Source organism: Salminus brasiliensis, chromosome 10, assembly GCF_030463535.1.
Source record: "Salminus brasiliensis chromosome 10, fSalBra1.hap2, whole genome shotgun sequence".
In the NCBI taxonomy this organism is placed as follows: domain Eukaryota; kingdom Metazoa; phylum Chordata; class Actinopteri; order Characiformes; family Bryconidae; genus Salminus; species Salminus brasiliensis.
In genome coordinates, this window is record NC_132887.1 from 30,619,782 (window position 1) to 30,631,825 (window position 12,044).

General features: G+C 40.7%; 1 protein-coding gene across 6 annotated transcripts in view; it reads right to left on the reverse strand.

Annotated features, from left to right (window-relative positions):
• Nucleotides 1–12,044, reverse strand: part of LOC140564380 (ryanodine receptor 3-like) — a 232,948-nt gene that overhangs the window by 68,667 nt on the left and 152,237 nt on the right. For all 6 annotated transcript variants that reach the window (XM_072689791.1, XM_072689790.1, XM_072689788.1 and 3 more), the window contains exons 39-45: nt 10,831–11,104; nt 9,152–9,266; nt 5,295–5,427; nt 3,194–3,297; nt 2,936–3,071; nt 1,682–1,868; nt 51–159 (exon numbers count right to left, since the gene is read on the reverse strand). In XM_072689791.1, coding sequence (XP_072545892.1) covers nt 51–159; nt 1,682–1,868; nt 2,936–3,071; nt 3,194–3,297; nt 5,295–5,427; nt 9,152–9,266; nt 10,831–11,104 — 1,058 coding nt within the window. The remainder of the gene's footprint in view (nt 1–50; nt 160–1,681; nt 1,869–2,935; nt 3,072–3,193; nt 3,298–5,294; nt 5,428–9,151; nt 9,267–10,830; nt 11,105–12,044) is intronic.

Consider the following 12,044-nt stretch of genomic DNA (forward strand, 5'->3'; position numbering starts at 1 on the left):
TATATTATCAGCACCCAGAATAGAACAGAACAGAAAAGAGGTTAACACACATGCATCTCAGGAGCGCAGCGTCCCAGCAGGTCAATGAGAGCTGAGTAGAAGGACATAATGGCATTGCCCATGTGAACCACCTCTTCCTCTTCATCATCCTCTGTAGATCTGAGAGGAAGACAGAGAGAGAATTGGGTGTGAAAACAAAGTGAGAGAGAAATGAGGAGACAGAAAACCAGAATGACACATTTTTCAAAGGGTTTCCACAGCAGCTGCCTACATTAATTAGCAGATGTGGTTTAGTTTAATCTAGATGTGAAACAGGGACTGTTTCTGTCCCCGTCTGTAACAGCTTATGTAATTTCTGACATCAGGCTACATTCATAAAGTGAACTGTCAGATTTACCATGAAGTTAAGAGGAAAAAAGAACTATGTTAATACTGCTACTGTTACCACATTGCACTGAAAAGTGCATCCTCTTATGCTTTTCCCTTAATTGCATATTATAGTAGTGATTCATAAATGAAAAGACCCTGAACCTCTGAAAGGACCTTGTGAAGCTTTAAAAAAAATAGTGCACATCACATACCATCTGTTGCTTACCGGATATGTTTATGTGAGCACCAGATGCTATTAAATAGGCACCAGATAACCGAGTACCAGACAGTATTAGGTAAGTACAAAAGTATATAGCAATCGGGTCAGGTAATAGTATCTGGTACTCATTTAATATTGTCTGGTTGTCACCTAATACTACCTGATGCTCACTGAATATTGTCTGGTGATCACTTAATACCACCTGATGCTCACTTGATAATATCTGGTGTTCACTTAATAGTGCCTGGTTGTCACCTAATACGACCTGATGCTCACTGAATATTGTCTGGTGATCCATTAATAGTATCTGATGCTAACGTAATAGTACATGATGCTCACTTGATAGTATCTGGTGTTCACTTAATAGTGTCACTTAACAGCATCGACTTAATAGTATCGGAAGCTCACTTAATAGTACATGATGCTCACTTAATAGTATCTGGTGTTCGCTTAATAGTGGCTGATTCTAACCTAATAGTCCCTGAAGCTCACTTAATAGTATCTGATGCTCATTTAATAGTATCTGATGACATAGGCCACAGTGATTAGGAGCAGCATCGAAACAAGCAAACTGGAGAGATTTAACTCAGCCTTTGCTTCTAGCAGAATCATTTTTACAGTCATTTGCAATGAATTCCATTTGCAGTTGGGCAGAACGAACATTAGCCCACCTAATGAGGACCGAAATCTCGGTGCCACCCTGACGACATCCACCACGTATCTAAGAGCGATCAGGCAATTCTGAGAAAACAGAGCAGAGCCATTTCAGAGAAGCTTTTGGCCCAAAGCTAAGTGTCATGATCAGACCATTTGTAGGGTCAGTCATTTCTCCAGTGTGTCTGCTGATAGGAGAGTCATGTGACTTGCAGCTTGATACGTCAACGTTTATTTGAGAAATCTTTTCCATCAATATTATAGATTTTTGGCTTTAGTGATATTGTAACTCTTTCACCTTGTCCTACAGTGAAAATGTTTTTTCGATATTTGGGTGTTTCTGCAAATTTTGGTCTTTTTACAAGTCTTTCACATTTTCCACTTGAATGAAAAACCTGCTCATGTGTGTATGTGTATGTGTGTGCATGCTTCTCCTACGTGTCTGAAGTAAGGCCCTGGGCGGTGGTAGGCAGGTCGAGCGCTGGCGTCTCTGATATTTTAATGGACTCCTTCATGGCCGCCAACAGACCATTCCCTCCTTCTCCACGCAGCGCAGGGCCGAAACACTCGGGCCGACGAATCAGCAGCTTTACCACCACACTGGAGTTCTCCTCCACACTCTCACCTGTACGACATCAATGTATTAAACTCAAAAATTCTGATTTGTTGAGTGGCTGTTTAAGTACCTGGTTACACCAAACAGGGGGGACGACTGTGTTCCCACACCTGCAGGCTTTAAAGCTTAAAAATTGTAGATTATTAGAGAAAAGTGTTTATTATTATTTCTGTCAATACATACTCGGATGCTTCCAGCAACATCACTAATGATGTGTCCAGAAGCAATAACTGATGCACTCCCAGAGATACCATGACTACAGCTACTACTATTACTACTAATAATAAAAGCAAAAACATCATCATTCCACATGTGAGTCTGGAGTCAAAGTAAAAGCGTGGGCCAGAACTGGGCAACGACTCATTTGCTTCTCTATATGTCCAAATATTTGTGGACATCCCTTCTCATGAATGCATTCAGCTACTTTAACTTGCACAGATGTGCCAATGCACACACACAGCTTGTCTATTCCCTGAAGAGAAGTACTGCCAATAGAATAGGACTCTCTAGAGCAGATAAAGGCTAGATATAGGCTAGAGGGGTGTATAGCCTTCAGTATTGAGCTGTGAAGCAGTGGAAGTGTGTTCTCTGGAATGATGGTTGGTGGGTAGTTGGGGATGATGAGTTGGGATGGTGATTATCCAACATCCTGACCTCACTAATGCACTTGTCGCTGAATGCAATTAAATCCTCACAGCAATGCTTCACAATGTAGCTGTAAGTCTTTTCCTGGACAGTAAAGACAGTTACTCTAACAAAAGCAGGATAAACTCTTTTTTAATAACCTTGATTTTGGAAGAATCAACAAATGAGCGGGTGTCCCAATACTTTTGTCTGTGTAGTGTATGTGCACTTTAAAATGAAGTTTTCAATATTCTCATTTTATATTATTCCGCTTTATTTACATTGTTCTAAATAATTTTAGAAACACCTAAAACTCTGTTTGTCATTATGGTTACATCATTAAATGATTACTTTCTACACTTTGCTTGGAAATGGATTTATTTGATTGAATGCAGCGATTCCAAACTTTTGAACAGCTGTGTTCTATTGTTGTGTAGTTCTGTTCGTCTTACCATTCACGAAGACAGCAAAGCGCAGGAAGGAGAGATAGCGCTCCCCCTCAATGGGGTTCCACCCAATGTCTGGATAGCCTTTAGCAAGTAGCATGGGACAGCTCTGCAGTCCACAGCCGGCCAGGTATGTTACCACCTTCACACAGACACACACACACACAAATTAAGATGCGTGTACACATGCACTGCATGAAGGTGTCCATGTTATAAATAAATGTTATAGAAAAAGACGTTAGAGACATGTGCACACACACAAACCTTGTCCAGATCAGGTTCCTCAAGAGCGAGTGCGAGGCCATTGTTATCCATCACCGACGACGCAGCTACATCCAGAGGAGTGGAGCCTCTCATGGATGGAGAAGCTGTGGACACACATATACAAACATACTCTTTGACAGGCTGCAGGTTACAGCTGTAGCACCTCACATAAACCAGAAGGAGGCAGTGTTTCTAATGCTTGTGATACAAACTGGCATTTGACACTGAGTTTATGTGTGGAACAGTCCAGAGCACAACGACGTACAGATCATCTTGCCCTTTTTGAAACAATCCAGCACACCGCTCACCCTGCAACCCTTGTGTGCAGCCCTTTGTATATTTGTATATTTTACCACGTAAACACTGAGCAAAGAGCAGCAGCACCAGACCGATACAGCCAGCATGAAATAAGACAGCAAATGTACGAGGAAGAGCTGAATCAATCAAGCAGGCATGGATTATAGCTTACACTATATGGTCAAAAGTTTAAGGACACCTGATAAGCAGCTGCAGCTTGAGCACTCCTTTGCTGCAGTAACAGAGTAAGCTCCTCAGGGAAGCCTTTCCACTACATCGTAGGACACCGCTGTGAGGATCTGATTGCATTATGCCATAAAAGCATAAGATATCTGATGTTGCTCTAGAATGCAGGAGAGCACAGCATATACACAGCATGTCATCTGCAGTCATGCCACCATTCATAATTCACTGTCTACAGCATTCATCTTACTTTCGGACCGCAGGACTGCTGCTGACCAGATGTTAAGTGAAACTCAGTGGATGGAAGTTTAACATTTTTTCACTTCAAAATGTTTAAGATTTTTACAAAGCAACGCTAATGCGATGAAAACTGTGATGATACTGATTTTATTATTTATTTATTCCTATATTATTCAAGAAACCCAGACTTGCCAGCACATGGTACAGAGCAGAACATGTCACAGTGTGAATCTGGCTCATTGTTTACCTTATTCTCTTTGAATTCTTTTTGCTCCACCATAAAGGGTGCAGCAGTTACAGTCAGGCGAACCTGCAGGCATATCATTTATGACTGAATGGAAAATTCAAATAAGCAGCTGGCGAATAAGGAGCCATCTTTAGCTTCATGGCATATTTAGTAAAACGCTGAAAGATGGAAAAATGTAACTCGTGATGGGACGTTCTGCTGACTGGTACAATTGTCACTGAACAGCACAGCATTAGTGTAAACTGTCCAAATACAAAAGCCAGATATAGACAGGCTGTGCTGAAGCTTTAGTGTGACCATAATCTTGTGCATTGTATGTCCAAATGTTTGTGGACACCCCTTTTCATGAATGCATTCAGCTACTTTAAGTTGCACCCATTGCTGACGTGCAAATGCACTCACACACACACACACACACATGCTTGTCATGTCCCTGTGGAGAAGTTTTGCCCATAGAATAGGACTCTCTGGACAGATAACCTATTGATACCATGCATAATGCCAGGCATGGGCTAGAGGGGTATTAACCCCCAGCACTGAGCTGTGGAGCAGTGAAACTGTGTTCTCTGGAATGATAGACAGTGTTCCATCCAACGTGGAGTTAGTTGGGGATGAGGTGGTGTAGTGACCATCCGACATCCTGACCTCACTGCACTTGTTGCTGAATGCAGAAATGCTGAAATCAGATCCTCACTGCAATGCTCAAAAATCTAGTAGAAAGACTTCCCTGGACAGTAGAAACAGTGAATGAACTGGTGTCCTAATACTTTTGTCCATTGTTATTGTCGAAAGATTGAATAAATGCAGCTGAGTGCTGCATAGTGCTAGAGGATGGCTAATACAAATTGGGCATAGCAACAGATACAGTCTTTGGCTGCACCCCAGCAAGCAAAAGTCCTAATCCAGTGGCTAATGAGTCTACCCAGCCATTTAAGTCCAGGTTTACTGGCCTCATTCAGACAAATCAGGCTAAAAGGCAGGTTTATATTGATCACATATGAAGACTGAAAAGACATAACATGGTCTTGGGCAACCTGCATCCCGTAGTGCTCATAATTGTGAATTCACTGTATATTCGAACAGCTCTCTTAAAAAGAAAAACACTAAGGAATCACTTGCATCAACACTACTCACCCAGACCCACGCTGCTGTTCTCCAGCAGGTAGCTTAGGTGGTCGAACATGGCCTTCTGGTTCTGACGGCTGATTCGACAGAAGTAGCACAGGAAACGGCAGCAGCTGGCCACCATTTTAGGAAATGCAATTTCCTGAGAAAGAGAAGAGAGGTGGTTAAAAGAAAGAAAACAGCCTTGATTTATCAACTTTGCCTATAAGTTTAAGATTTGTGATAGATGTAGTATTCAAGGACGGGAATTTCGTTTTCAGGTTCAGGTTAACTCTTTAACGCTGAAGCAAACTTTTATTGTCGTTATGTCAACAAAATAAAAATAGATTTTGTACCAGCAAACATTCAGGGAACAGGGAACATACTTTCATTTTCAATTATCTTACATTGTTACTCTTACATAACATAACATGAGATAACAATAATACTGCAGAGCATCCAACAATAAAGACAACATCTCATCACAGTGCTAGAACACACAGCAGAACACACAAGCCTCCTTCTTCACTTCCACATGCTTATACATTTTACTGTCCAACCTGAACATGTGAACGGTCCGACTACACCAGGGTCACACTGTATTGACTTAAAGGGCCCATATCATGCATTTGTCTTGCGTGATCCACTTATAAGGTCTTAATAATTCATTTCAACATGATTACTGTCCAACTGCTCTACACTGGCAAAGCACCTTAATGGGTAACTCTTCATTTTCAGTGGTTTGAGTGGTCCTTTGTAGATGATTAATATACTTTTAACCTTAAGTTATACTTTTAACATAAAGTTTTGTTGATGCATTACTGACATTAAGAAGATTTACTGTTAATCTGTTACATCAAGTACAATTAATATGTTACTTACATTAAGCAACCTCAACCCAAAGCCTAACCCTTATTCTGCCCCCTAATTCCCCTAAGTCTTATCCAGTAAAGCTCTAGTTCCAGACTGGTGTCAGCAGCAGGTCTATAACAGCTGATTGAGGATAGTGAGATGGTCTGTATTAGAGCTGTTGAATGATCAGTGATTCCTCAGGTGATCTACAGATGTTAGTCAGATCTACAGATCTGATCTTGAACTCTCTAAATTAAGTGAAGAGTCTGATGAGTGTTTATTTCATCTAAAAATTATCATTCCAAATTGTCACCGCTTAAATGTAACGTTGGCATGAAATAGATGTGTTCCCTAGGCATGTGTTTTTCAAAAATCTAAATTCTGAAAAATATACTTAAAAAAAGACACCACACGTACAAGATTTACGGACTATTCTGAACGTAAGGTAATGTGTTGGTAATTATACATTTGGAAATTTCAAACATAGAATATTTTGGTATAAGAGTACAGCAGTCTTGATTTCTGGAACCCAGGTGTTTTGACAATCGTGATGGACATTGTGTCTTTGTTTTCCACTAGATTTTCTTGTCAGGCCATGTGGTCTAGCCTTGGCCTTAAAGTGCACACTGAGAATGAGGAGGAAGCATTGCAACCCTTACTGCTCAGACTAATAACATACTAAAACAGCTGTATGAACATTAAAAAAGTATCGGATCAGACAGTGTGACAGTGTACTGAGATATCCTGACACCACATGTCCACATATCAGCATACAAAATGGCAATTTCCACAAAATCTTAACCAGCAGTTGTTAGAATCTGTGTCAGTGCATATCCATGATTGTGGGATAGGCTGTATGACCCGTAGGTCGTAGCTTGTGTTTCATATGATCTGGCCATAACTTTTAGTGACAGTCTTAGTGGATGAACAAATTATCTGTTGTAGACTCTTCGACCCAAGATGTCATAATCGTCCTTGGGGCTCAGAACATATTGTCTCTATTATCCTATCACATGATTACGTAATGACTATGTGTGCCTCTCCTCTTTTCAATGTATATATACTCTGCCTTTCTGACCAATAAACGGGAAATCATTTGAGTACTGACCTGTCTCTGTCATTCTTTGTTCCCCCTGCTGGCTGCAGGATCGGGAAGGACGGAGGGCTTCATGCTTGTACATGCTTGAACCAGAACCAGACTATCTACAAACGGTTCTAACAGCAGTCATTATACTTTCTACCTTTTCCCATGACTGGCTTAAAATATGCCTGCAATTCAGAGACTAATAAAAATACACGTCCACTCAATTTTGAGTTTAAATCAATAGTGGGTCAATCAATGACATCACATAAATCAAACACCGATTCTGCATTTGCTTATTAAGGAACAGCAAAGACTGACAGCATGTCCTTTGGGACATGGACTCTCATTATTTGAGCGTATGATTGAGTGCGCCTGAGTGTGTGGGTTGGTGTTTTTCGTTTGTGTCTTTATTTGACCACCTGGGCTGTTGTAAAAAAAAGTTTCTCTTTATAACCTCTATATAAACTAATTAAAGTTCAGATGCTGCCAACTCCTAATTAATCTGAAAAGTCCAAATAGGGCTGCCCTCCCTCTAAAATAATGTGAGCAGATACAGGATACAGAAGGGAGTCTCCACCTGCTATGGCAAATGGCCAGTCCTCATTAGCCCACACGCATGCATACATACACACAGACACACACACACATTCACTAAACAACCTCCCACAGGAGCCAATCAGCACTTTAACTGAGGCCAGAGGAGGCCACAGTGACATCTACCCACTTACATTTAACATCACTGTGAGTCGGGTTTCACCACACTGCCGTAATGATGCTGTCACTCCAATCCTCCAGCCAATGGCACATTCTCATACCGCCCTCCCACTCTCTGTGCTTAATCAGTTACTGATCTTTTTAGCATAGGCTACTCCATCTCAGATTTGAATTAATGACCCTGTCTCGATGCACACAGCAGGAAGCAGAAATAACCAGTTGTACACTCTGTGTAACATAGTCTGCAGTGTAATGTTTTAGATGCTTTCATTCATTAACATGGTTGATTTGTTGAGAACAAGAATGAGATGGAGTTCAGCACTGCTGAAATACACACTCTGGTCTAGGATGTACTCATACTCCATTTGTTTTGCACACTAAAGCCCCATTTGGGCTGGATTAGATTTACATGGGAATGTAGACTAATGTCATTTTACTACAGGACATCATTGAAATTTATTATCATTATTATTATTATTATTTATATTATTATGTCTTTTAACCCACTTATACTAATAATGAAATGGTAGAACATTTGCAGCTTCGTATTCATAACCTGTATGTAGGCTATAGGCTACGCTACACAATGGCTTGCCTAAAGCTGCCAGAAGCGTTTGGACCTCTATGGAGTCCTTCGTCTCATCTTCTGGATTTAACCAAGGTTTGAGCCACAGACCTGAACAACCCCAGGTGCCTGTGCCATGCACAACGAAAGTAAATGCTTCCTTAAGTTCCTCCATACTTGAGAAAACTTCCACAGGATATAGCGGACCTGATACCCACATGTCCATTCACACAGTCATCCATACCACCCCCAAAGTCCAGTTCACTAGGAGCGGTCACACTATTCACACAAATAGGACTTGGAAGGTCACACACAGTAAGAATTGACTTTCTGTGTGAATACACTACGTCAAAAATGTAAAAACATAAGTTAACTGTTTATGCAGATTTTGAGTTAACTGAACTTCAAATAGTAAGTTAAGAAAACAAGAATTTACTACTCTGAGCTAAACTTTGAATCCACGTTTATTTAAGTTAAAACACTTACTTGAAACTATTTTGCTGATTTGGTCATTGCACCACAGTTTTAATGCAGATAGGTTGCTGGTTCAATCCCCTGGACTGAAGTGTATTATTATAAAATTAAGAAACACCTCTGTATTAGTTACCAAACCTTTGTCCAAACCAATGACTGGTAGTTAAAGCACCAACTCCCAGAACAGCTGTGCAGTACCTGAGACTTGCCTCCCCCGAGGACATTGACCATGACCTCCATGACGGTCTCATGCATGCCCAGTACCCTCATCAGGTTGGGGTGCTGGTAGAACACCTTGTTGTTCATGATGTCGCTAAAGGACACATAAAAGACAAGACAGAAGGAACACATCTTTACTTGGGTAATAATGTGGGTACTGTGCTAAAAATATGCTTGGGTCAAAAGGTATCTACACAGATGTTCATATACTCATATACATATATATATATATACATATTATATACATAAGTATATAACAGTAAAAAGTGACTAAAAAAGTTTTAACTGTTACAATGAAAAGGTCTGACATATTTACATATATATACAACATTAAAGCTTTTTTTTTACTGTTAATTAGTAAACAGGATTTTACCAAATGTAACACATTTTAAAATATTTAAATGTAAAATATAGTAAAATATGACAATTTTATTGCAATGATATACATGGTCAAAAGTTTTAGAACACCCTCAATTTTTTCCTTTACCTTTGTACCAGTTCAGGTTATTTACTTATTCACTGGACTTGAAGTGCTTAAATCCTTAAATTATTTCTAGTAAATTTAATCTAGTTTAAATAAACAAAGTATCTTTTTCTAAAGTCTAATAAAGTCCTGTATTTCACCAGTATTGCTCTCCTCTCAATATAGAATGGGAGGTACTAAAATGGATCACGCTTACATCAGCATAATCCTGACTAATCACAAGGCTAACATGGCTCCACCCTCTCTTTGAGTCTAAACAACCTGGCAGGGCAAAGCTAACTTAGTAATTAATTTAGTGAGCTAGCTAGATAGATATCCTGCTCCCTGCATGTTTGGTACGCCTGGGGTTTGTTCACCCAGTTATGTCAGCATTCTGTGTGTGTGTGTGTATTTCCTGGATGCCCATTCAACAGGTGGATAAGTGGATAAAGGCCATGACTTCCTTTAAGGTATCATCACACAAAAACTGGATAAGTTTTTTTTGTTGGTCTTGGACACAGTGCTGTCGTCTACAATACGTCCAGCATATGTAGTAAACATTTTACTGAGGGCAGCTTCAGTAACCTCACTCAGAAGGCAGGGTGCACACCATGAGAGAGAGACAGAGAAGCCTGGCTAAACCCTTGGCTCTCTCTCTCGCAGTGCCTCAAAGCTGGGGTTTTAACCGGACTGGGCCTCACAGCTTGAGCAAAGCGTGAGTCTGCGTAGCGCTGCAAGAGAGTCGGGCTGCTTTATTGCAAGGGGGGCAGAGCTAGGTCTGCATAGCGCGGTGAGAGGGAGCCGGGTTGTGTAACTGCACTGATCCTCTCAGTGGTAGAGCTTCACTTGGAGCTGGAAGATATGGTATGTCACAGCTCTGTGAGGTCAAGTCCAAGCTTAAGGCTTGAAGGTTCGTACGTGTATAGCTGTATGATCCCGATTCTCCCTGCGTGCGCCATTAATTTGTGTAAGTAGGTAGGCTTTACATGTCAATAACAACTGAATAAATTGGAGGTTTTTGACTGGTAGTGTATTTAACAAATCATGTGGTTACATTTTAAATCATATTTACAATTACACTGAAATAACAGTAATCAATTATTTGATTATGCAGTTACATTTAAGTAAGGTAAATCAATCCTCACTGCCTTTTCCTAGCTTCCATTTAATTTCAGTGTCTGCAATAATCCCTTACCCCAGGCCGTCAATCATGAGCTGCTCCTCCTCCTTGCCCATTCGAACGCTGAGCAGTGAGCGAATCTGGCCCAGAGAGGCCAGCAGATGGATGGTGTCGTGGACAGAAGCGGCGCTGATGCTGTAACTCTTGCGCATGGCGCGAAGCAGCTCGCCGATGCTGTCGTATTGCCGCCGCAGCAGGCTGAACATCACCCTCACCAGCTCTGGGTCCTGAATATGAGTCTCTTGAGCCCAGCTCACCATCGTCTGAGAGATCAGCTCCTTCAGGTTGGCTGTGGAGATGAGCAGGAGGAGTAATGTTAACTGTAAATGAAGCAATGAAACAGTTAATCTTTAGGGTCTAAGTTGACGCAGACGGTTTCTTGAACTGGGTTCAGACCGGGTTGCTGTACACTGCCAACAGGATTTCTCCATTGAAAATGTTTGTAAGTGGACAGTAACACAATGTTTGTCATTTTGCCTCTGAACATCTCTGGATTTGAGATGAAGCAATCAAAATATGACTGAAGTAAAAACGAATTTAACAAAAAATACTACAGCCGTTTTTACATTGGTCATTGGTCAATTGACTGACAAGCAGTTTTACTGCAAGGTGTGATCCTTATTATTTCATGACAAATTATGGGGATAAAAGATCTAAAGATGATTCTACATGTTGCAGTTAAAAATACACGGCCCAGAGAGTCGTACATGCAAGTGGAGGAGGCCATGGCTGGGCTGTAAAAACAAACAAAAAAAAAACACTAGAGAAACAGCAGAAACTTTAGGGGGTTCGGCAAGCCCAGGAACACCAAAATTCCTAAAAGACCACAAAAGATAACTAAAGTGGATGATCACAAAAGTATTTCCTTGGTGAGGAAAATCCCTTCACAACATCTAGTGAAGCCAAGAACATCGTCCAGATCCATCCAACAGTTTAGGCTAAGACCTGAATTGCCTGTATTTTTTGGTCCTGCTACCACTTCATTGGAATGTCATGTTTGACACCACGTTGATCCCCTTTGTTTACTCAATATTTTTACCAAAACAGTCCTTCTTCAGTACTTCCGTGCTTTCTTAATCAGAAAGCATATTAGACTGTTTGAAATGTTCAGTACATTTGTGGCACTCAAATACGTGGAGCGTTAGCCCTTAAATATGGATGAGCTCACTGAACTGTCAAGTTTAATTGGCTGTGCATTTGGAGATCACATGTAAAAATACCACACTGGC